The sequence below is a fragment of the Eumetopias jubatus genome, unplaced genomic scaffold, assembly GCF_037043125.1.
Source record: "Eumetopias jubatus isolate StellerSeaLion01/CBP00866 unplaced genomic scaffold, mEumJub1_p1.0 scaffold_9, whole genome shotgun sequence".
NCBI classification, from domain to species: Eukaryota; Metazoa; Chordata; class Mammalia; order Carnivora; family Otariidae; genus Eumetopias; species Eumetopias jubatus.
The window spans coordinates 108,266,481-108,292,140 of record NW_028274815.1 but is presented as its reverse complement, the minus strand read 5'-3'; the positions used below and the strand labels follow the sequence as shown (position 1 = coordinate 108,292,140).

Here is a 25,660-nt window from a genome sequence, read left to right as displayed (position 1 = left end):
ATCTATTATTAGAAATGTACCCTCTGGATATACTTGGACATTTTTATATAAATTTATTATCAAGATATTTTTATAAAAGAAAAAAAAAAGACTGGAAATACCCAAATGTCCATCAGGAGGGACAAATTAAACAAATCATGGCAATAATACTACCTTTAAAAACAATAAGACCTGGGTGGGAAAAATATATATGTGTATATTTAAAAAGCGAAAATCTAGGAAGATGTGGCTGTCAGTCCTTCGTGTAAAATATCTGCACACGGACATACACACATGCGTATATGTATGCGCTAGCATGTGTGCGATGTCTTGATTTCCATAAGGTTATATATGTATCTGTGAACCCTGGTTACCTTCAGAAAAATTCATCTAGGGTAGAAAAGAAAGAGGGAGACCTTTATTTTCATTTTATATGTTTTTGTACAGTTTAAATTTTTTAACATCTGTGTGGATTATTTTTGAAGTTAACAGAGGTTATCTGGATAACAGAATTATAATTTTCTTTTCTTTTTTAAAAATACTTTAAAACATTATTTAAAATGTGATATTATTATTCAGTATTTAATAATTTATAAACTTATGTTGAAATGTAGGTGAATTCCTGAAAATATTCAGATATTTTATAAATGGGGAGCAGTGCCTTCAGTTTACTGTGAGTGGGATGGGGGTGGTTTCTGGTGACTAAGCATTTGCCGTTTGCATGCTCTTTCTCTCCTGACTGGCAACTTGATCCGTATAGCAAGACAATGGCCTCTTTCCTTAGTTCTTCTTCCCTGAACCGCCTTCTCCAGAGTGAGATCTTCAAACTCTATTTAAAAACACATATCCCTGGAGGCATTCCTGTTGCGTAGACTTGGAGGAGAGACCATGGAGCTCAGTAAACAGCATGAAGTACAAGAGGTTTTCCTTGTAACTTAGTTAGTATACAGTAGAAAGTGTTCATAAAGGTGGGATTTCACAGAAGAATTAATTAGTCGTTTAAGGTTAGTTCACCTAACGCATGTTATTTCAAAAAGAGGTAGAGAGACAACTGGAGAAGAGCTCTTACCTTTCAATTCCTTTTGTGGCTTAAGTATAGCCAAATTAACAAAATGGGAGAATCACCCAGTTTCAGTTTTTAATTACTGATGTAGTACACGAAACATGAGTGAACTGATCTAAAAGTTACTTCCTATCTAAGAGTGCTTCATTTGTTTATTGCTGAAAATGAAGGAAGACATGTGGGAATGCAATTCACACATCTCCCAGTAACTCCATAATGAAAATCACTTAAAATATGCAAAGGAGGTAAATTATAGCAGAGGTACTTAGACTGAACATAGCCAAATAGTTATCATTCTGTCTGATTCTGATTTGGTACTTTGGAATATCGTATTAACTCTCCAGCTCAAGTGAAGCTAGAATTCACTGAATTCAAACTTACTCTGAATTCAAATAATAAATAGCTCTGAAATAACCAGAGAACTTTACTCCTTATATTACTTTTATGACAAATGAACAAATAACAAGTAGAAGTAATTTCTTTTCTCCTCCCTTTCTGCATTCTTTCCTCCCTCCCTTCTTTAAAACTAACACTCTACAGTGTCTCAAATGATCAGGACAAATAGGATACAACATCTATATATTTTAAAATAGCTAGTACAAGGCTAATACTTGGTCATAAACATGGTCCTGAGGTTTCCATTATAGGAACCTAACCAAATGTAAAATATTCAAAAATAGATTAAATGGTGTTCAGTGACATTTTCTTGTAATTATGTGTTATATGTACGTAAAATGTAAAATTGTGTTTTGATTTCACTTTTGAATTGCTAGATATGCTAGTTCCGTTCATCAGCATATTAAAAAACTAACTCCCCTAAGTCCCCACCTTTTCTGTATATATAATAGCTTACTTGCCTAATAAGATGCTAGAACTATAATTTGCTGAATCACTACCAAGTTAGCAAAAATTAATTGTTAGAAAAGCAGGAGGTCTATTGTTAACATTAATTTTCCGGGCATTTAGCGCAATGATAGCTTAATTGTCTTACAGCTTTTTTCTGCTCTGGATTAAACCAAATATTGCCCATCTGTTAGCTACTTTATGTATGTAAATGGTCTTTTACTAATTAATTGTTCAGACACAAAACTACACCCTCATAGCTTAAAATGATTCCTTTCCCATTGTAAGCAGACTTAGCTTACTTCTTGATATACACTGGCTGGCATGAATGAACTTGGGGAAATAATCTTAAAGACGTAATCATTGATAGTTGGGAATTGAAATTTTGGCTTCTAGAAGCCACATTAGTTTTTTTTTTCAAGAATTTTCTGTGTCTATATACTTGTAGATTGAGCGTGTTCCTCCTTCTGCACTTTCTACATTGGTTAATGTCATGTAATTCTTTTTCATTCCCTATGGACCATTAAGTACCATCAGATCTTATCTTTTCAATCTCTTAGAGCCCTCTCCTTTGCCCCATGCTTCTACTGAGTTCAAGGACTTCTCATCTCTTGCTTGAATAATTACAACAACCTTTTAATTTGTCCTTCTGCCTCCAGTCTGGCACTACTCCAAACAATGATCATGCTCACTTCTACTAAAGAGATTTTTCTCAAAGTAGATTCTGTAGGGAAAAGTCCAAATTCCTTTGCCCAGCAAAATGCTGGTACCCTCTCTCCTCTTCTGTCCAGTCACACTAAATTGCCGGCCATTTTTTTAATGCATTTTGATGTTTCATGCTTTCCTGCCTTTACCCCTGCTGTTCCTCCTCCTCAGAATTCCCTTCCCCCTTGCCTATCTGCCCAACACCTGCTCAGTTTTCATGATTTGATTCAAGTATTATGTCCTCCCAGGAAACCTTCTCTGACCTCCAGGGGAAGGTAGTAGCTTTGTTGGTTCAATTTTTGTACCTTGTATAAACTTCTGTTTGATGGATTTGTGTAAATCGCTGTGTTCATCTTTGTTCCTCCATAACGTAGCAGTGCCTGGAAAAGTAAAAGTCATTGAATGAATAAATGAACAAAGAAAATGCAGGAAACAGCTCTCCTAAGCCAACAGTGTTATTTCATTCTTGGCAGAGTGCCATTTAAATTTGGGGCACTTCAGATAGGTGCGATCTCAGGTCAGTAGATATTCTGCTGACTGTCATCCAGTGTTTATTTTGAGTTCCACCAGAAGCTGAATCTAAGACAAGGATTTGAGTACAGGTAGGTTACAGGGAGGTGGAGAAACACAATTAGGGGAACAGAAGAGTGAGGCTGGGCAGGGAAGGCAGCCAATAAAGGATGAATTATTGAGCTCTTCGCACTGCGGGTGACTGGAATTTTGGGGAGTCAGTTTAGATCATGCACCTTAGTTATCCCTCCCAGAGGAAGGTGAGGTACTGATACACTCCCATTGGTCATTGATTGAGGGCTGCTTCTGGGAGGTGTGAAATTCCTTAGCACATCTGGGCAGCAGCACAAACTCCACCAAATGGGGAAAGCCCTTAGTTGGCAATCAGGTGTGTGCTGGAGTGGACAGGGCTGCGGGGCTGTGGTGGGCTGCAACTTCTCTTCGGTGCCATTGAGTGGTCGCTTTGTAGTAAATATGAGAGGATGATATAGGATATTTCTCTAAATCTCTCAAGTCACATATACCTCACCTTATTTGCTCAACAAGTAAGTTCCACATTAATTAAGGCAGAAAGCAAAACCTTTTGTATCCCATTAAGACAATTTGTGAAATATTCCCTGGGGTGGGAATATCCATTAAGAATCGCTGGTTAGGGGCACCTGGGGGGCTCAGTTGGTTAAGCATCTGCCTTTGGCTCAGGTCATGTTCTCGAGGGTCCTGGGATCAAGCCCTGCATCAGGCTCCCTGCTCCGTGGGGAGTTTGCTTCTCCCTCTGCCTCTCTCCCCGCATTCATTCTCTCTCTCTCTCTCTCTCTGTTTCTCAAATAAAATCTTAAAAGAATTACTGATTAAAGTGATTCTCTTAGATTGCTATTGTTCAATCTGCGTATTTTTTTTATCATAATTCTAAAGTTGCTACCTCCAAACCCCTTTTGCCTTTGCAAAATTCTTACTGAATCAATAGGTTAGTAAGATGAAAAGAATTTGCAGCTGGTCCCATGAGGGCGCTGAGGAGATGAACTGACTGGTGGTTTGAAGGTTAACTCTGCCAGCTTACTGAACTTCATGTGGTCCTACAAATTGTGAAAAGTGTAGAAATATGCAAATGAAGTTTTAAGTAGATGACGATTCCTGGGGTATTAATTAGAACTATTTCCCTGGGAGATTTCTTCTTATGAAAAATAAATGACCACCCAGAAATCCTCCAACAAAGCCAATATGTAAACCCTTTGTTGATTTTGTTAAAGGCCTCCAGGTAACTTCAGCCATTTCATGAACTATTTGGAGATACATTTCAAATACCGGTAATCCCTTTTCTTTATGTTCTTTGCTCACCGACTCAGCTTCCTCCCCTCACTCCTACTTCCATTTCATGCAGTCTCCTTCCACTCCATTCTTTTTTTCTACCTGTGATCCAGAAACACCATCGAGGGGCTGTTGTTAATGCACCAGCCCTGAAGACTGTGGACCAGCCTTCTTCTGGAAACTCCCCTATCAATTCTAAGACAAATTACCACGGTCTGCTTTTCACTTCTCTGACTTTTTCCTGCAGCATCTTCTACACCTTCCTTGGCAATCTTTCTTCTCTAAATGGTTAAGATTTAGCTCAGAAATCTGCAACCCAATCCCTAATCCTTTTCCTGAACTGCAGGCTGGTGTCTAATTATCTGCTGTATACTTCCATGAAGATATTTAACCACACCCAAAAAGAACCATCCCTGCATCTCCCATCCAGCTCTGGTTCACACTCCTTACTGTGAACAGCAACATGGTTTTTTGGTCACCCAAGCTCTAAAAACTGCAGATATAGATTCTTCCCATCCCTGGCACTACTGCCCATCTTCAGGCCACACCAACCCATTTGACCTCCCTTACAGATTTCACATTCTTTCTTTTTCACGTGGACTTTAGGCCTCCATCACCATTACGTGTATGTTACAAAAGCTGCTATCTGGTCCCTTTACCTACAGTCTCTCTATTTTCTCTATTCTTTACCACTATACTCTACCAAACATGAGATTTGTTTTCTTCACATGCATCTCTAGCCTTTCCATTCCTCTGGTAAAATTATTTCTCAGTGATCCATTTATACAAGATAGAGTCCAAGTGCTTCAGACTAGCAGTTAAGATTCTTGAGGTCCTGAAGTCTGCTTACCTTTGTACCCAAGGTCTACCCTGTACCTTGCTCTGGGCCTGAGAGACTGATTTCTATGGGCTGCATAGACTGAGATTCCCAGCCTCTGCATAGTCCCCTCCCCTTGAGCATGCTCTGGATCCATGAAAATGATCGGCTATGACTCCCCTTATTAGGTTATATTGTATGGCAGCAGGTGTTGGGATTTTTGCAGATGTAATTAAGGTCCCTAATCAATTGAATTTGACTTAATGAAAAAGGAAATGGGCCTATCCTGGATGGGTCTATAATCAGGTGAGTCTTTCAGAAGAGGGTCTAGTAATCAGAGAGATGTTCTCCTGTTGGCATTGATGAAAGAAGTGATTATGAGTGAGTTTTATATGTTCAAGGAAATGAATTCTGCCAACAGCCCCATAGGCCTAAAAGAGTACCCTGAGCCTTAAATGAGACTGCAGCCTTGTGAGATCCTGAGTAGAGAACCAGCTAAGCCATGCCTAGCTTTGTGACCCATAGAAACTGTGAGACAATAAAGGGGCATCAAGCCACTAAGTTTTCAGTGATTTGTTACACAGCAATAGATAACTAATATACCTGTCCTGGTTAACTTAGGTCAATGGGAGATTTCAACAGGTGTTCAGAGAGTAGGAGCAAAGGAAATGTGAGATACTTGTCTTCCCTGCTAGCTCCTTCCCAGCTGACCTTCAACCAGAGGTGCCCCACTTCTGCCACTGTCTCCCTCCTGCAGCTGCCGCTTTCTCAGGCCCCTGTCATGGCTGCTCCTGAGCCCCTGTAGGCCTAAGGTTTGTAAAGCCTCCGTCTGGCTTCCTAATACAGGGCATGCTTCACTCTCCCTTATCATTTTCCCTCAACTCCACCCAAGCCTTTGCACAATGCCTTTGGTTAAACTTCTTTAAATTCTTTGCTAAAGGATGTGCCATCACTTTCCTGCTGGGATCCTGCCTGAAGAACAGACTTACCTGTAGTCTTGCCATGTCCCTGTCCAAACACACGTCCAAATCTGAGCTACCACCCATACTCCTCAAAACACCTCCCTGTATTTTCCCACCTGATGTTTTGGCTTTGGGTTGTTCCTACCGTGTAGAATTGAGACCATTGGCATGGTGGGGGTGGAGCATGGCATGGGGGTAGCAGGGAGAAATACTCCAATGAACAAAACAAGGGCTGTAGAATAGAGTACTGACTGCTACTTACTTGATGTGTGACCTTGGGAAAATGGCTTAACCCCTCCAAGGACATTTTCTTTGTGTGTGCAGTGGTGATAATAATATCCACTGCACAAGGTTCTTGTGAGAATTAGGTGGAAAGCAGCTAGTATGAGTAACTACACCTCTATGCTAATGCCGACATTCATAAAGACCGCTACTGATCCTACAGCAATTCTTGTCCTAAATGTTCCTCTCAAATGCCCTCCCTTCTATAAACGTAATGAGTCTACATTTCAGAAGTGAAATTGTTTTCTTCGCTAAACCTACAGCAATTGTTTTTCACTTAAAGTTCTTATTCATACATCTTACATTTATTAATTGTAAAATATGTTCCATCTCTTCTCCTGAATTCTAAATGTATTATGGGCAGAGACTATATTTTTTATTATCTGGGACTTAAGTAAATAGTGCCATGAGCATGATAGCTACTCGATAAATGTTTGAAGACTGAATATGTAAAAAGAAATGTTAGCCATTGACTGTTCACAATCTAATTAACACAAGATCAAAATATTTTAGTATCATTTACAAGATAGGCAGATATATTGATATTGATATATGGTAATGAAATAATATTTAATCGATATCTAAAACAGCCTATTGGAAGGCCGTAAGTATTTTCCAGATGCATGTGTTCATTTAACATTCATTTTTGGTATCTACCAAGTACAAAAGAAAATAACGTAAAACAAATGTAATTTTAGAAGAATCAATGACCTTAATTTGCATGTGTATAGTAATTCAAATTTTGCAGTATTTCTTTTGACATATTATCTTGTCATTTAGTTTCCACAACAGCTTTGTGAAGAGATCAGCTATTAATCTCTACATGTTATTCATGAGAGAGCTGAGACTAGGAAAATTTGTTATTGTCTCACATCAACTCAAATGCTGACCTTTCTGATGAAATATCCACTGTTTGACAATATGATAAAAACTGTTAGAGAAAAAGAAAAAAAAAAGGCATGCAAAGTCCTAGCTCTCAATATCAGGCCATAATATTTCAGGCAGAAAGCTGAAAAACACATTTCAAGATACATAGAGGAGCAATCAGGATCTTGTGTTTGTATAGCATTTTTTAAATTCTCCAATTCCACACATGTTTTATGCATTTGACCTTCATCATGCAGTCTGAGGCAGGGAGAACATATTTTTTTTTTTTTACCCTGATCAAAGATGAGCGCAAGAGATGACCATTTTATTTTTTAAAATTAATTAATTTATTTTTGAGATGGGGAGAGAGAGAGGGAGAGAGGGAGAGAGAGGAAAAAAAGAGAGTGCCGAGGGAGAGAATCTTTTTTTTTTTTAAGATTTTATTTATTTATTGGACAGAGAGAGAGACAGAGAGCACAAGTGGGGAGGAGAGGGAGAGAAGCAGGCTCCCCACTGAGCAGGGAGCCCAATGCGGGGCTTGATCCCAGGACCCTGAGATCATGACCTGAGCTGAAGGCAGACGCTTAACCGACTGAGCCACCCAGGCGCCCCTGGAGGAGAGAATCTTAAGTAAGATCCATGCCCAGTGGAGCCCGACACAGGGCTCCGTCTCACAACCCCAGGATCATGACCTGAGCTGAAATCAAGAGTCGGATGCTTAACCGACTGAGCCACACAGATGCCCCAAGCATGACCATTTTAAATTCAGCCATGCACAGCTGAAACAGAATGAGAATCTAAGTCACCCAGTTAGGTCTTGGGTTGTAATCAACTTGTTTGTAAAATACCTACTGTGTGCATCCTAAAATACAATCTAGTCAATTCACAAAACTCATTCTACCCTAATTTTTAAGATGTAGTCTCTATTTGCCTGAAAGCAGTAACCTGATTTGTCCTACTAGGCCTAGTTTTGCAAATAAATCACTCCAGCTTCTGATCCTTTCTATCACATCTAATTGCACACCAAACAGGTAAAAGTTTGATTGATGAGATGCTGCTCTTTTGCTGTGGCTAAGGGTTCCTGTGAAGTAAGGAGAATTGGTGTTGGGTGTCACACTAGGAACAAAGTGATACGTATGTTAAAAAGCCAAGAGGTTTCTCAGGGGAGTTGCCACAGGTTTCAATGGAATGACAATTACAAGGTAGATGGATCATTTAATGCCTGCTGTGACCTTTATAATAGTAAGGATCATTATTTTAATGTTAATTTGCATAATGGTTGACCTAGCAAGAACAATGGTGAATGCTAATAGCTGCAGGATGCAATAAAATTAAACATTATCTGGGCTGAACTGCTAAAGGAAGAGTTGCCAAAGTATGACTCTTTAAGCACTTAATTTCATCCTAGGTCATGTCCATACATAATCAAATGTGGATTTCTGGTATCTCTTTACAAAACTGGCAAGAAATGACTGGAAGGGAAGAGCAGCACCCTCTTTTATACAGAGTCCCTACAGAGTATGCTTTGCTTTTTTACATAATTTGCTTGTGCCCTCTTGAAACTACCATCAACCCTTCCCCCAAACAACTCCACACACCCCCTCTGGCCACTCCCCACATCTGGCAGATACACCAAATTTGATTTGCCCACAAAGAATGAATCTCACCTTACGGGCTGAAAAACTTGTAATGAACCTTTGAAAAGGTAAGGTTGGCCACAGTTAGCAGTAAGTGATATGTTCAAAGCACACAGACACTGAAACCTTAAGTAATAACCTTGTATTCTGAGTTGCAGGTGGACGGTGGCTTATTAGCAGAGAGAGTAAAAAGAGATAGGTCATCTCCATTTATATTTATAGTTTTTAATTATTTCTATTGCTTGGAAAGTGAGCAGGTATGATCACCCTATAGTTTGTACCCCAATTCAGCCTGTGGAGGTTATTTATTTATTTACTTACTTATTTACTTATTTATTTATGGACTTTTTTTCTACCAAGAGTTGGAACTCATTTCCACCACAAGAGGGCAGCCATCTCTAAAAAACAACAAGAGAGCCTGGATCTTCCACAAATAGGGCCAAAAATTTAGGAAGCTGTGCTTGAGAAAGGCATTCAGCACTCCATCAGAAATCCTGCATCACACATGAAAGGGATCTTGTGATGGGCAACACTGAAATGGAATGGAGTGTCTAGAAGTGCCCATTTTCTCTCATTCTTGACTGTCGAAGATAACTTCATACACCGACAAGGTTTCCATTTCACAAGTTACTGAGGCCTAAAGCTGCAAGACATCCTTGATGTCATCGCCAGAGATTTATTTTTCATCTTTACTCGAGGAGCATCCAACAGCTATCATCTTTCTCCTCCTCTTTAAAAGCTACATACTGATTTAGGTCTCATATTGTTTTGTCTTCTAAATCTCACTGATGACAGAAACAATTGTTAACTTCTCAGTTAAACTTGATAGGGAAGGAAATCGTTTTGGAAGCACAATAAACACTTTTTAATGTAAGTGTCTATGGGTAGAATACATTCTATTGCCTACTTGTTTGCTAACCAGTGATGCATAGGGACAATCAGCCTCTATAGCACTTTATTTCTGGGGGGGAGGCGGAGAGTATGTTCCTGAATATTTTACCCTCCCCCACCCCATTTATTTTCCTAGTAGGTCGGCTTCCTCAGAAATACCTTATTTGACCTTTATACTTTAAGAAACAGCGAGTGCCTAATTCCCCTCTGTGGGTTGCTAATCCGATTTACGTGAGCAGAACCTAGAATTATTTTAGCTTCCCAACTGAAAAAATAATACACATGGATAATACGCTGTTATGAGCTCCAGCTTCAGGCTTTTTCTGCTTTGCAGGCTGGAGGTTCTGTGCAGACAAACTTGATTTTGCTGATCTGGTCTTTTCCAAAAATTTTCTGCCCTTGGCTTCTGGGATCCATTGGGCAACCTGGTTGGTTGTGTTGGGCATGGAGGGTGCTGGAATCCTGGGAGGGACAGAAAGCCTTCACCTCGAAATGCCATGGTGTGGCAGATTTGGGGAATATTCAGCTGAGGAAGACAAGTGACTTGATCACATGTCATCTACGTGCTGCTGGGGCCTGGTGGGTCAGAAGCTTCTAAGGTCTTGTATGCTTGGTTCACACTGTGCATTACTTTACCTTCCTCTGAGCTGCTAATCGCCTGCCCCTGAGCTGGGCAAGATAAATATCACAAAGCAGGAAGTGATGGCTACCATAAAAAGAAATAATATCATCCTCTCTTCAGACTGCCACACACGCAGGAGTCAACGTTGCGAGTATCATGTAGGGCAGGACCCCAACCAACTCACAGATGTAGATATATAGACGTGTATTTATAGAAATGTGCTTTCGTTAGCATGTATTTACATACATGGATATATTGATAGAGACACACATGAATATTTTTGTATATTGTACATTTACCTGAATAAAATAGTGCATTTACATACACATAAATGTATACATAGATAAATGTAAATGCGTACTCATGCGTCTACATATGTATATACATATATCTGTGTGGGTTAAAGTTTAAATGACACCTACTTTGCAATCTCTAGTTTCCTGTTAATTCTTCTTCTCTGGGGAAACAGAAGAGTCTACCCAAGCCTATGCCAAGATGCCTTGTAACTTGGTTGAGGTCTTCTTCTTCTTTTTTTCATCGTCTAGTACTGAAAAACTTCAAACTGAAAGTTGAATAACGGGCCGGGTGGGAAATAAAGGCTCGACCCCGTGTTCTCAATTTCGCCCCCGCAGTCCCGGAGAGGGTCCCGCGCTCCAGTCGCTCTCCCCTTTGAGGGCAGGGGCTGGATGCGCGAGCGCCCCCCTCGGCGGCCACGCGTCCCCGCCCTCGGCCCCACCCCGCCGCGGCTGCCCCGGCGCGCCGTCCACACCCCTGCGCGCCGCTCCCGCCCGCTCGGGGATCCCCGGCGAGCCGCGCCACCGAGGGGGAGGTGTTCGGCCTCCGCGGAGAGGGAGACTGCAGGCTGCGTCCCCTTTAAAAGCCGCGAGCGCCGCGCCACGGCGCCGCCGCCGCCGCCGCCGTCGCCGCCGGAGTCCTCGCCCCGCCGCGCTGCGCCCGGCTTGCGCTGCGCCCGCCGCTCCGCTTCCCACACCCCGCCGGGGATTGGCAGCCGCCGCCGGACATCAGCCGCCACAGGCTCCGCCGCCGACCCGAACGACCTCGCGGCCAGCGCTTCGCGGATTACGGGGGGCTCCGAGGCACCAGCGCGCCGCAGACCTCGCGCGGGCTGGAGCGCCCGGCCGTGCGCGCCACTGCGCCGTGGCCTCGGCTGCCCGGGCCGCGCCAGAGCCGAGGACCGGCGCGCAGAGCGCCGGGGAGCCGGGAGCCGAGCCTGAGCGCCGCGATGCCGATCACCTACGGCCGAAGCTCGGGGGCCAGCGACACGGCGGTCGACGTGTGAGCGGACCCCAGGCTGGCCACAAAGCGCACCGCAGCTTGGCCCGGGGGCTAGAAGAGGGAGGGAAGAGCGCGGCCACCCGCCTCGGCGGCCCGGGACTCGGCTCGACTCGCCGGAGAATGCGCCCGAGGACGCCGGAGCGCCGGAGCCGCGGGGGTTTCAGCTGGCGAGCGCTAATGGGGGTGCGCTGGAGTAAGGCAGAGTGATGCGGGGGGGCAACTCGCCCGGCACCGAGATCGCCGCTGCGCCCTTCCCCGGACCCGGCGTCTCCCAGGATGGCTGCCCCGAGCCATGGGCCGCGGCGGAGCTAGCGCGGAGCGCCCGACCCTCGCCCCCCGAGTCCCGCAGCCGGCCCCACGCGGGGCCACGCGTCCCGCGGGCGCTGGTTCCTAAGGACAACGACAGCACCAGCTTTTCCTTTCTCCCTTCCCTTCCCTGCCCCGCACTCCTCCCCCTGCTCGCTGTTGTTGTGTGTCAGCACTTGGCCGGAGACTTCTTGAACTTGCAGGGAGAATAGCTTGCGCTCCCCACTTCGCGCCGGTGCCTTTGCCCCAACGGACCCAGCCTCGCCGCCTCCGGACCCCGCGCCCCTCCACTCCTCCGCTGGGCCAGACCCCGAGACGCCGTTCCCTGCGTGAGGAGAAGGACGGCCCCGCCGGCACCCGGGAGGAGGAGGAGGCAAAGGAAGGGAACCCGGTCCCTGCGCCAGGTCCTTGGACCAGAGCTTTTTCCATGTGGAGGCTCTTTCAATGGACGTGTCCCCGCGTGCTTCTTAGACGGTCTGCGGTCTCCTAAAGGTAGAGGACGTGGGCCCCGGGCTGACACTGGGGGGTTAGGCGCGGGGCCCGGGCGGCCGCTGCCGCTGAGCCGGTCCTGGGGCCGTGCCTGGCCAGACGTAAACAGACCCCCCTCCAGGTCCACGTGCTGCCGAGCCCCTGCGGGTATGTCCCCATCCGACCGCCCCCGGCGACCGTCAGCCTGGCCCTCCTGGCTCTCACTCTTCTGCCCCTCCTCCCTTCCCTCTCTTCAGTATTTTATTAGGGCTGTTAACACTTAGATGATTAAAAAAAAAAGTCAAATCCCTTCGGGAGGGTGGCCCCTGGATTTCACCCGTTAGTTGCCAACCTTTACGCCTTAACCATGGCCATCTTTCTCCCTTCAAGTTTCTCAGAAAGACCTGCTCTCTACTCAGAGCCAAGTCCCATTTAGGAAAATACTAGAAGTTGGGGTTCTCCCTGTTTGTTTCCAGGAATGCAAGGGGGGCAGGACTTCAATACCACCTTCTATTGACACGTGAATTAACAGATACTGGTTGTTTACGTAATTTGAGGAATATACGTGTGTATCTTGACTGCATGGGAGTGGGGGGTTCGGGGTCGGAGTGGCCTGTCTTGACACCTCTGAGTCACACTTAGGTGTGGGCCACAAGTTGCAAGTGGCTTCGGAAGTTGTGGCCTTGAGTTTACTGGGTCTGGAAGTTATAGACTGTGTGTGTGTGTGTGTATGCGCGCGCGTGTATCAGGAAGTTCTATACAGTGCCTGTAAGGAAGTCACATGCACCATTCGTGCGTGTTTATATGCAAGCGAGCGCTGGGCAATGTGTTTGGGTTTGTGGGGAACGGAGGAGAGGTGTCAGACCAACGGGTGGTTTCCCCAAGTTCCCAGCACAGGCTGTCAGCGCGAGTGTCACAGAAAAAAGGTGACAGTTGACGCTGGTGGGGTGTGTGTGCCTGTGTGCAAATCGTCTCAGATGAGAGTGAGATGGAAGGGGAAAAGCCTTCGGGCTCAGGAACTAGGGGCTTTCCATTCTCCCAAACGTTCGAGCTTCAGCCCCTTTGAAGTATCCCCTCGAGTACTGCAAACCAGGTGGGCACCCTGGAGGAGGCGGCAACGGACCGAGCGGGAGCCGGGGGACGCGGGGGTGGAAGGGGAGAGGGTTGGGCGGGGAACGCGGTGACTCACGTCGGCCCTGTCCGCAGGTCGACCATGGTGGCCGGGACCCGCTGTCTTCTAGCGTTGCTGCTTCCCCAGGTCCTCCTGGGCGGCGCGGCCGGTCTCATTCCCGAGCTGGGCCGGAGGAAGATCGCGGCATCCACTGGCCGCTCCTCGTCCCAGCCCTCGGACGAAGTCCTGAGCGAGTTCGAGTTGCGGCTGCTCAGCATGTTCGGCCTGAAGCGGAGACCCACCCCCAGCAGGGACGCCGTGGTGCCCCCCTACATGCTGGACCTGTACCGACGGCACTCGGGCCAGCCGGGCGCGCCCGCCCCGGACCACCGGCTGGAGCGGGCGGCCAGCCTCGCCAACACCGTGCGCAGCTTCCACCACGAAGGTGAGTTGTGGAGCAGAGAGCGGGGACGGAGATGCGGGCGGAGAGTCACCTCCAAAAGCTCCCCACCGTGGGCCGACTGCTAGCATCCCTGGAAAGGCAGCTTGGCCTGGGCGCCGCCGCAGACGTTTCCATTCTTGCCTTTGAAAGAACGTTTCCGAACCTGGCTTTAACGCACTGCCTGTGTGGCGCGGGAGCCAGGGATTCCCCTTTGGTAAATCCGCACCCTTTTCCTGGCTTGCAGCCAGAAGAGCGACTCCTCCTCCAGGAACTGGAGAGAAGTCAAGTGATGGGGAAGATGCGGGCAAAAGGCATGCCCCTAGTCAGCTAAACGTGCAAGAATTTCCTAGGGGAGGGATGAAAAGGAGGGGGGCAGATTGGGATCTCTTTACGTCTGTTTGGAAGCCCTTACCCTGTAAGTCTGCTTCTCCTGCTTAAGCTAGGGTTTCAGGCTAGACACAGCCAAGGGCAGAATTTTCAGAGGTACTGTTGAAAAATCAAAAGCCTGGGGCCCCAAAGTCTTTCTAATTTACAGTTGATCTGGGCCTGGTTTGGACGATTTCGAATCCCTAAATAATCCCCGTGGGAGATCAATTCCACAATCAATCTTATTGTTTCCACAATGACTTTCTTGTTTTGTACTTAAATCTGAGATGAACTCCCTAGTAGAGACAAGGCAAGCCTTCAGATAAAAGCTTTTGCAGTAGCTGCCTGTTTTTTTTTTTCTTTTTATGAGCATTGAAATGTGGATTTTTTTTTCTTTTATGATACTGAATGTGGTTTTCCTAAGGTAGGAGATTTCTGCTTGTTTCATCAGAAAAGCATTTAGTGGATTTGAAATGTCTGAGAGAAGCTATTGACATCTTTTGTACCCAAGTTCTTGGATCAATTAGTCAAAAATACGTTCCAGTTTAGTTTTTTCCTACACTTTTAAATTCTCCTTTGGCTTTTAATACATTCCAAATAGAGCATGGGTTTCATCAAGTTCTAGAGAAAGGTCCAAAGCTGTATGTCACAGAACAACCTCTTGTAGGTTATTGGGGAATTGGCAGTAAAGTTCCCCTTTTCTTGCCTTGCCTTGAGGTAGTAAATTTCAAGTAGAAATCTATGCTCTGATATAAACAAATACGAAATGTTGCAGCCAGGCATCTTCTCCCAGTGTGAAGGATGGCTACACTTGTGAGAACAGTACTGGGTATTGGAAAGAAGTCCCAGAGGCAGGTCGCATAACAAAAGGTACTTCTTTATCAAAGCAGCTGTACCCTGTGAAGGGGACACTGAACTGATAATCCATTTATCATAATCCATCATTTTCCAGCACATTTCCAAGTGAGGTGCTTTTTGCAGTAGAGATCCAGTGGGAAAGGATCTAAGATATCATTCTACTCCTTCGGGATTTATTCACTGAAAGCAGAAGTTGTCTGTTGTCATATGTAGAAATGTTTTCACTCCTCTGTGTTCTGTCAACATAACCTTGGGATGATTATAGATGCAGCTCATCATTCTCAGCTGATGCTGATGAGAATTGTTTTTCTGCATAGAAAAGTAGCGAGAGTAGCTATATTTCAGTCACCTCCCCTGGAAATTTAGCCTGGAACCACTCTTAACTATTTTTAAGGCCAGGAAGGTACTGTGTGTCTCTTCTAACTTAAAAGGAGGAACATTTAGGTCATTTGACACCTAAAACACTCAGTTGCATGAGGGTTCTATCAGTGAAGTCTGTGTATTTCTCCTTCTTCCTCTAGAAGTGGCTTGATCAAGACTAAAGAGGCTACAAATTGAGTGTTATTTTAACTTAAATAACATGTTTGAGTTTATAAGTCAGAATTTATCACTTTAAAAGTATAAATGTTATGTGCAAAATAGTATGGAAGTTATCGACCTGCTTCCAGTCAACTTAAGAGTAATGTCAGATCTTAATGTAGTTACATGATAGAGAAAAGCCATGTAATTTTTTCCCTCAAATTTCATCAAATCCATTTCTTTTCTTCTTATGACTAGTGTATCATTGTTAGGCCACATAATGCATTTTTCGAAGACCATTTCATTTTTGTGGAACCCAGGATTTGGTTTTTATAAATACCCTGTGCCATGTATGGCACTAAAAATCTTTTAATAAACCATGTGATTAAGGCATCTGGCTTAAGAGCAGAACTTGGCTCATGCAACCTTAACGGGCATTTATTTGGTAGAGGACTAAAGGCCTGATTCCAAGAATTACCTGTTGGTTTTATTTGTGGGTGGGTTCTGGTGATTTGGTGAAATATAAGACCAGAGATACCATGGGTATCAGATATCAACCGCTGTATGAAGATAATGGGACCACATGGTAGGCAATCTGAAACAAAATTATCAGTTGTCATTTCTCCTATTAAACTTTGCTTAGTCCTGTGTATAATACTTTTCACTCAGGAGGACCCAAGTGCTGCAACAATTTTTTTTCACTCATTAAAAAGTTCTTTGGCCACATAGACCTTTCTCAACTGCCACTGAGGACAGAAAAATCACTTCTTCAACTGGAAATATTGTTCTTTGCTTTGCTGTAGTTAAAAACACATTGAAATTGGTGGACTTCATTGGCACTGTAAAAAGTCTTTATGCTTTCCCGTCAGAGTGGAATATAGAAGGACCATGTGCTTGCTCTCCAGACTCTGAAGGACAGTCTTCTTTTTGTATGAAACAATGGAATTTATTTGCCTCCATGACTAAAGCCTTTGAAGAGAGATTAACCCTTTTCCCACAAATGTAATTATCATGAAAATATCCGTATAATAGGAGAGTTCAAGAAGCAGCGGCTGCCCTGTGAGCTTGAGAACTTGTATCACAAATGCCCAGTGTAAGCAAAGGATTTGGACATACACGCCCCCCCCCAGAGCAATACTTACCTGATGCGCTTCTCTAGTATCCCCAGGTAGTTCAGTGTCCTTAAGAAGGGCCCCATCAGGTAGAACAGGCATTCTCTTTGGAAGTCTTTGGAGGTTGAAGCTTTGGTGCCCAACGATTGTTCTTGGACTAATATTTTCTGTCCTCCACTCTTGGTGGTTTCTCTCTATCGTTCTCATTGAGCTATTTTGTCTTTTTTTTAAACTTGTCCATTTTGTGTTTCACTAAGTAGTCAAAGGACGGTAAGAGGGCACATAGTCATTCCAAAGGTGTTGGAGTTAAGGGTGGGCAGAAGCTGGATCAGGGTTTGTGAGGATGACAGTACTTTTGCTTTAGTTGCCATATCTTTTGTTGTCTTTTCTTAAAAAAAACAAAACAAAAAAAACCCGTTTCCTTTTAATCTTCCTATTTTATATATCTTTTCTCCTTGATAATATTAATTCTCTAGCCATTATTTTATAGACTAGAAAATACTGTTTCTTATTCTCAGCTACTTTCAATTCATTTCAGGGCAGTGATTTCCAGTCTTACTGATTTGCTATAGCATCCTCCAGGTTTTTGTTGTTTTTGTCTTAATGGCCATTTTTGGTCCAAAGAGTGTTGCAAAATTCTCAAAACATAACGAGAATTCCCTTTTCTGCTAAAACTCACCATTCTTGAGGACAGAAAGGCAGCTGCAAGATATCAGTGGTTTCGGACAAGATCTGCATGTCCCAGGGGGCCTTGCCACTGTACCCTCTTACTCTTTAGTTGTGTCTTCTCTCCACCATACGTGGGTGATAGTATATTTCTATCCTTTTGGTTGGGAAAGAACTCACACTGTGGTTATTACTGTAGCAAATATAAATGTGCCCCTAATGGTTTTGACATTTGCTTGAGTTTGTATGTTTGTTTAAGACTTTATTTATTTGAGAGAGAGAGAGAGAGAGAGAGAATGAGAGAATGAGTAGGGGGAGGGGGAGAAGGAGAAGCAGACTCCCCGCTGACCAGAAAGCCCAAAGTGAGGGATCCCAGGCCCTGGAGATCATGACCTGAGCTGAAGGCAGACCCTTTAACCAACTGAGCCACCCAGGCGCCCCTTGCTTGAGATTTTGACTCCTCCCCCGTGTTAGGTAGTGGCGCCTAGTGGCCAGAAACTTGGGAACTGCAGTAGACTCACGTTCATAGATCTGCTCTTCATTTATTAGTTCTGTGACCTTAGGAAAGTCACATACCTCTCTGAGCTCCAACAATTTCATTTCCAAAATGGAGATAATAAGAGTCCCTACCTAAACAGTTTGTTGTGAGATGATTCCTGTAAAGATCTTAGTGCCAGACGGGGCACAAAGAAGCCTCCAGCATGCTAGATGCGTTATCCTGATGATTTCTTTCTCTAATGACCAGTTCTCCCACTTGTCTAGGGAAGAGGAGGCCAGAGTGAACCCAGGCTGGCTGAGGGAATTCAGCCTCATCTTTTGTATTATTTGGATGTAGATGAGTAATTGACAGAGTGTAGATGATTAAATTAGAACTTCACTTTTGGAGGAGAGGTCAAATGTCACTGGTGCCTTATTTTTCTTTACTTCCCCACATTTCTGCAACATAGCTCCATCTGTTTGCATAAGGACTTAGAGGTTCAAGAACGCAGGTCTAAAACAGGCTGGAATACCCAAATCCCTTGATCAGTTCAGCTTATTCAAAAGGGTTATTTACAGAGAATTAATAACTATATAAGCCTCTAAAAGAGCATACATTATCTGCTTAGGTAAATGCTCTATATTTTCAGAATCCCCAGGTGTGGTGTGATGATGTGCAGCTCTTTTTTCTTTACTTACTTCAAATAGGTTTTGATTTTTCTTCCCTTAAGAAGAAATTCATTCCTTGCAGATCAAAGGAAGTGGTGGTAGGTGCCCCAAACTTGAGCAGTTTTTTTACTGGGTTTGGAGTTGTCTGACTTACCTGTGTTGACCTGCGTCCACAGGGGTGTCACCGGAGTCCTTTGTATTAAGGACAAATAGAGGTTCTTAATGAAGCTGGGAAGTCAGGGAAAGGTCTTCACTTTACTTACTGTTTAATAGTGCAGTTCTTCCCTTTGCGAAGTTAGTTGCTAAGTGATTATCCTCTCTGCTGCTTAACTTTGTGAGATTTTGAACTACATGAAATTGCTGTTTTTTTTTAACATGTCAAGTCTAGTCAAATAGTGACAGTTTTATATGATTCACTTCAGTCTTAGATTTATCTTCTGGAAGGTCATTCTATTTTATGCCTTTTTTATACCCATCTTTACTCATTTTACCTGTATTTCATGCTGCTCATCCTCTGGCTGCTTGTGTGTGTGTGTGTGTGTGTGTGTGTGTGTGTGTGTGTGTGTGTGTGTGTGTGTGTGTGTGTGTGTTGTCCCCTTGTGTCTGTGTGTGCTCATGTCTGTATGTGTTCATAACTTCTTTCTTTTTCATTTATGGATTTGGAATTAGTTTTTGTTGCAATTGTGATTTCTCTGGGCACCTTATTAATACAGCTGTTCAGTAAATGCCCTGGATAATTTGCCTTTCCTCCCCGCCTCTTTAAAAGAAAAGAGTGTTCTTAGGTGTGCTGCTATCAGAGAAGTCAGTAGTTCAAGCCAGATCTGGCTTTATGTCATTACATCTGGGGGACACTGCTGATTTTATTTTTCTTTGGTATCTGTTGGCTTCTCTGCTAAAAGAACACCTTCAGTGGAAACATTAGAAGGCCCCTGAATTACAGGGAGGAAAGAAAAGAAGGAGCTAAACACAATCCTTGATACTTGTTGGAGCCATTGAGGAGAGCCCTGCTCTGATTGGTTGGAGAATTATTTTAAAAATAAAATAAGACAAAATCAGAGAGGGAGACAAACCATGAGACTCTTAACTATAAGAAACAAACTGAGGGTTGCTGGAGGGGGGGAGGGTGGGGGGATGGGGAAACTGGGTGATGGGCATTAAGGAGGGCACGTGATGGAATGAGCACTGGGTGTTGTATGCAACTGGTGAATCACTGACCTCTACCTCTGAAACTAATAATACACTAGATGTTAATTAATTGAATTTAAATAAAATAAAACAAAAAATAAAAATAGTGCCTGGCCTAAAGTACCATTAGCTTAGAGTGTGAATAGCTCCCAAAAGGTATTCCCAACAGGTGTAGAGTAGCAGGCGTGAGGGGACCATGGAGGGTTTACTTCTTGGCCTAATACTCTCCCTGTCCCAAGCATATGAGCTTTGGAAGATCTTTCTGTTCTGAGTCCCTGGCTGTCCACCCAAGGACTCACTTCTTATTCCTTGGCTGACACTACTGTTTCTTCTCCTCCTTTTTGTATTATTTGGCAAGAATCACTTTAAAATATGCTCCTGGAATTTACATTTGAATGTGAAAAGCATCCTTTAAAACCTTGACCCTGTAAGGGCAATCTGTGAGCTCCTAGCATTGACTCACCTGGGTAGCTTGCAGGAAATGCTGAATCTCAAGTCCTACTCCAGGCCCACTGAATCAGAATCTGCATTTAAAGACTTAAGGTGTCTTAGGTGTTTTGTATGAAGATTGAAGTTTGAGAAGCATCCCCTTAAAGCATTACTCCATGATTTGGTGTAAACTGTCCCTCTTGAACTTGGCACTTCCACTTAGCTTGCAGTCATGACTGGTGCTTTGATGATGAAGGTTTATACAAGTAAAACCTCTGAGTTGAGTGATCTTAAGTGATTCTCCTTTGCTATCTACATTCTCTGAACAACTTATAACTGCTTGACGGAGGGGAAATACAACCATAAAATTAATATAGTTTCCTATATTTAAATTTGTTTTAAAATTTAAATTCAGGAATCTTAAATCAGAAAGAGCTTTTATGCATAGCCCACTTAAATGGTTTATTTTGAAGTGATGATACTAGATACAGAATGTTTATTCTGTAGTAGTATGGTGAAATTATCCCTTATGAATCTCATGATGGTATTTTTATAAATTTTCATAATTTTTTTGGTTTTGGGTCTATTTGGTAGGTGTGTGTTTTTAATATGGTTTATTTTTTTTTTTAAGGACAAAGGAATTGAAGAGAGTCATTTTTTTTTTTTTCTTACAAAACTATCTACCACGAAATTTGGTTTTTGAGGTCATAAGGAGGTGAGAGAACAAGACAACAGTTAGGAAGTTCCTTCTTTTGAAATTGTCTGGCCTTAATTACTACGGTATCTTAGTACCACCCTTACGCTTCCAAAGAAGTCGATCCCTGTAAATGCCTTTGTCTCTGGACTTGGAATAAAATAGTAGGGTGTGCTTTGCAAAATGTCATCGTTGATGTTGAGTTTCAGACTCTTTAATTAGGAAACTGAAATCTGTATATTGAGATTTGTAAATCATCTAAATTGCAGAGTAATGTTTTAGAATACTGTTTAAGGGATTGACATTAAAGCCTTTTTCTTTTTAAGAAATGCAATAATTTCCTCAAATCCTCACTCATTAGACCTCTACTAACTATAGTGCTGACTTTTTTTTTTTGCCCTAAAGTCTGTGACTTCCAAAGAAATGCTTCAGTGTTTTCCCCATTATTATAGCCACCTGGAAGCAGTATTCATGTATGGGATTAAAAACGTCACAATGAAAAACAAAACAAAACAAAACAAAAAAGCCCAACAACAAATTGTGAAGTTTTGCTTCATGGTCTGCATGTCGACATATGTGTACAGAAAAGGGAGGCTTTCTTTTTATCTGAAGGGGAAGTTTTTATTTTCTAGTTGCAGACTTTTACATGGGTTAAATCAAACCCTGAAATGAGGTTTACAAATTCTCATATATCATCAGATTGTCATTACTTACTTTACTGAATGGTTTTTTTCTTTTTCTTTTCCACCTGTTTTTATGTCAAATTAGAATCTTTGGAAGAACTGCCAGAAATGAGTGGAAAAACAACCCGGAGGTTCTTCTTTAATTTAACTTCTATCCCTACCGACGAGTTTATCACCTCAGCAGAACTTCAGGTTTTTCGGGAACAGATGCAGGAAACTTTGGAAAACAATAGCAGTTTCCATCACCGAATTAATATTTATGAAATTATTAAACCTGCGGCAGCCAACTTGAAGTTCCCCGTGACCAGACTTTTGGACACTAGGTTGGTGAATCAGAACACAAGCAGGTGGGAGAGCTTTGATGTCACCCCTGCTGTGATGAGGTGGACGGCACAGGGCCTCGCCAACCACGGATTTGTGGTGGAAGTGACCCACTTGGAGGAGAACCAAGGTGTCTCCAAGAGACACGTCAGGATTAGCAGGTCTTTGCACCAAGATGAGCACAGCTGGTCACAGATCAGGCCACTGTTAGTAACGTTTGGCCACGATGGGAAAGGACACCCCCTCCACAAAAGAGAAAAGCGCCAAGCAAAACACAAACAGCGCAAACGCCTTAAGTCCAGCTGTAAGAGACACCCTTTGTACGTGGACTTCAGTGATGTGGGGTGGAATGACTGGATCGTAGCACCCCCGGGGTACCACGCCTTTTATTGTCATGGGGAATGCCCTTTTCCCCTGGCAGATCACCTGAACTCCACTAATCATGCCATTGTTCAGACGTTGGTCAACTCCGTTAATTCTAAGATTCCCAAGGCGTGCTGTGTACCAACGGAACTCAGTGCTATCTCCATGCTGTACCTTGATGAAAACGAAAAGGTCGTGTTAAAGAACTATCAGGACATGGTTGTGGAGGGTTGTGGGTGTCGTTAGCACAGCAAAATGAAATAAATAAATAAATATATATATATATTTTAGAAAAAAGCAAAAAAAAAAAAAGCAAAAAAAAGAACAAGTTGACACTTTAATATTTCCCAATGAAGACTTTATTTATGGAATGGAATGGAGAAAAAAAAACAGTTATTTTGAAAATATATTTATATCTACAAAAAGAAGTTGGGAAAACAAATATTTTAATCAGAGAATTATTCCTTAAAGATTTTAAAGTGCATTTAGTTGTACATTTTATATGGGTTCAACCCCAGCACATGAAGTATAATGGTCAGATTTATTTTGTATTTATTTACTATTATAACCACTTTTTAGGAAAGATAGCTAATTTGTATTTATATGTAATCAAAAGAAGTATTGGGTTTGTACATAATTTTCCAAAAATTGTAGTTGTTTTCAGTTGTGTGTATTTAAGATGAAAAGTCTACATGGAAGGTTACTCCGGCAAAGTGCTTAGCACATTTGCTTTTTTGCAGTGCTACTGTTAAGGTCACAAGTTCAAGTCCAGAAAAAAAAAGTGGATAATCCACTCTGCTGACTTTCAAGATTATTATATTATTCAATTCTCAGGAATGTTGCAGAGTGGTTGTCCAATCCATGAGAACTTACGTCCTTATTAGGTAGAATATTTGGATAAGAACCAGAAATTGCTGATCTAATTTAGAAACACTCCCCTACCCCTTAATTTGCAGAAAGAATAAAGCAGGACCAATAGAAATAATTAGGAAAATGAGAAACCTGCAGGAAAGTGAATGATGGTTTGTTGTTCTTCTTTCCTAAACTAGTGATCCCTTCAAAGGGGCTGGTCTGGCCAAAGTATTAAATAAAACATAAGATTTCTTCATTATTAATATTGTGGTCATGTATATTTAAAATTGATATGTAGTGGCTCTCATGAAGAGCTGGAAATTGATTTGTATTTAACTGTTACCTCATCTGGGAGCTCTTTATGCTCAGAAGGACCCAGTTTTCTGACTTTGCCCAACACACAGCAAAATTGTGTCCATCATGTTTTCTGCCCACCTCCTCTTCTGTTGGATCAGCTTGTTTTTCTTTCCAAGGTTATGTGAACACATTTCTCCAAATGTCAAATCTCTTTCAGATAATAAATATCAGAGCCCTGGCATTTCATTCTATAAAGTCCAACCTGTAAGAGAAAATGGTGCATTTGTACAGCATTCATGATGATTACCTCGTGTTTTCCTTTTTGCTTCTGAAGTTACTTGTTTTGGAGGGGGGTGGGGAAAAGGCAAGGAATGGTTGGAAATGTGCGAGCAAGTCACTTGATAATTGATATTTGCCTCAAAGGAATTAGCCACGATTTAGTATTTCACGCGACCCTCTTTGGGGCTCATGATTTAGGAGAAAGATTTAAGAGCAAACCAAAGCTCCAAAATAAGCAAAACCTGGGAAACCCAAGATAAAGTTTCAGAGATGATATCCCATGCAACAGAGGCAATGGTGCCAAAAAATTAGAAAGGGAAAGTGTCTAAGATCAGCTTCTACAAGGATATCTGCCAATTGGACAGAAGCCCAAGCAGAACGAAGTCAAATTAGGCCATTCAGTGTGAACTCTTGCAGCGGCAGGGCCTCTGTGCTCTGTGTCGAAATCAGACCCACAGAAGGGTTCGGTGGGTATGTCTGTACAGCCAGGCAACCCACAACTCCCCACTATTTTATTGGAAGTGTTTTAGGTCAACGTCTAGGACTCTGTGTTGCCTCTGATCCTGCTGTGATTGATGAGGCCTAGTTCTAATCTTCCCTAGCCTTGCGTTGGAATTGGCTGAAAAAAAGAGTGTGCTGGTCAAGGAACAGACTTTTATAATCAGGTTCTCCCCTGGAATTAACTTGTGATGACCATGAATGTAGTTACATTTTGATTGCGAGAGATTTAACCCTTGCCTTGAGAGTAGGTAGACTGTGTTTTTGAATTAACACTAGTTATCTTTTACTCCTTCCGCTTTAGAAGTCTTTCTATTCTCTTTCATGCCTATCCCCGTTGCTCTTGCATAGGTGAGAGTCAATCGTGTTAGAACTAACTTTGGAGGGCAGGATGATCTCTGTCCTCCAGCCACCCTTCACCCTCACTTGGCATGGAGGTGGGGGACAGACTGCACTGTTTTAACATCTTAAATAATAAATAACCCATGTTTTCTCATCTCCAAACACTCTAGATGAGAGCGTTAGATTATAGCACAAGAATTTCCATCCATTTGGCAATTCAACCCATTCTTTTGATTTTTCTGCTTCATTGGTTCTGATTTTCTTTGTGAAAATGGTTTTCAGTGATATCAACTCAAATGTGTTCTCTTGCGTGTTTTATATGTGTGTATATAAACTATACACAAACATGTAAATATATACACATATACGTAATTTGTATAAAAACCTACGAAGATATGTGATATATATTACATATGTATACATGATGGTATTTTCAGCTTCAGTTTAGTCTCAGAGATTTTGTAATAGTTGAGGACTCTGACCTTGGCAGCTCATTTGAGAAACAGAATATTCTTACATACATTCTACATTCTCACAGATGTTTCGGCTCACACTCTCCATTCTGAGAAAAAGTGTCATAACTAACTCCGTAACACTGAATCTTCTGAATCTTCAGCGGTTATTCTGTAGGAATCTTTGAATCCTTTTAGAGTTGGCTTTAAAAAAAATGTATTAGTTTCTGAATTTTGGAGGATCACCTTTCAAAATTGATTAAATTGTGTCATGTGTTTTTGCGCTCGTCTTGGGCTGTGTGCTCTCCGTGGCATGGTTTTAACCTGTGCATCAGGTCCAGATTGCTCTTTTCATTTTTTGCCTTCAAAATTGGGGAGGGGGAAGGTGGAAATTTACAAATTTATCTGTACTTCCATCTTTTCATAATTTCTACTCCAATTGCTGCTTTGAATTGTACCTCAAGAGGCCAAGATTATCGCTAGATAATCTTA

At 42.7% G+C, this 25,660-nt stretch overlaps 1 protein-coding gene across 1 annotated transcript; it reads left to right on the top strand.

Moving 5' to 3' along the window:
- The first annotated feature begins 12,117 nt into the window (after positions 1 to 12,117).
- BMP2 (bone morphogenetic protein 2) lies at positions 12,118 to 23,838 on the top strand. Its single transcript, XM_028112929.2, has 3 exons — positions 12,118 to 12,577; positions 13,760 to 14,109; positions 21,850 to 23,838. The coding sequence occupies exons 2-3, from the start codon at positions 13,767 to 13,769 to the stop codon at positions 22,692 to 22,694; spliced, it is 1,188 nt and encodes a 395-aa protein (XP_027968730.1). The 5' UTR covers positions 12,118 to 12,577; positions 13,760 to 13,766; the 3' UTR covers positions 22,695 to 23,838.
- Positions 23,839 to 25,660: the final 1,822 nt, after the last annotated feature.

Excerpts from the sequence above, each read along its gene's own strand:
- BMP2 (XM_028112929.2), top strand. The coding sequence starts at position 13,767 with ATGGTGGCCGGGACCCGCTGTCTTCTAGCGTTGCTGCTTCCCCAGGTC. Across the intron at positions 14,110-21,849 it reads GCGCAGCTTCCACCACGAAG|AATCTTTGGAAGAACTGCCA; the intron begins GTGAGTTGTGGA and ends ATGTCAAATTAG.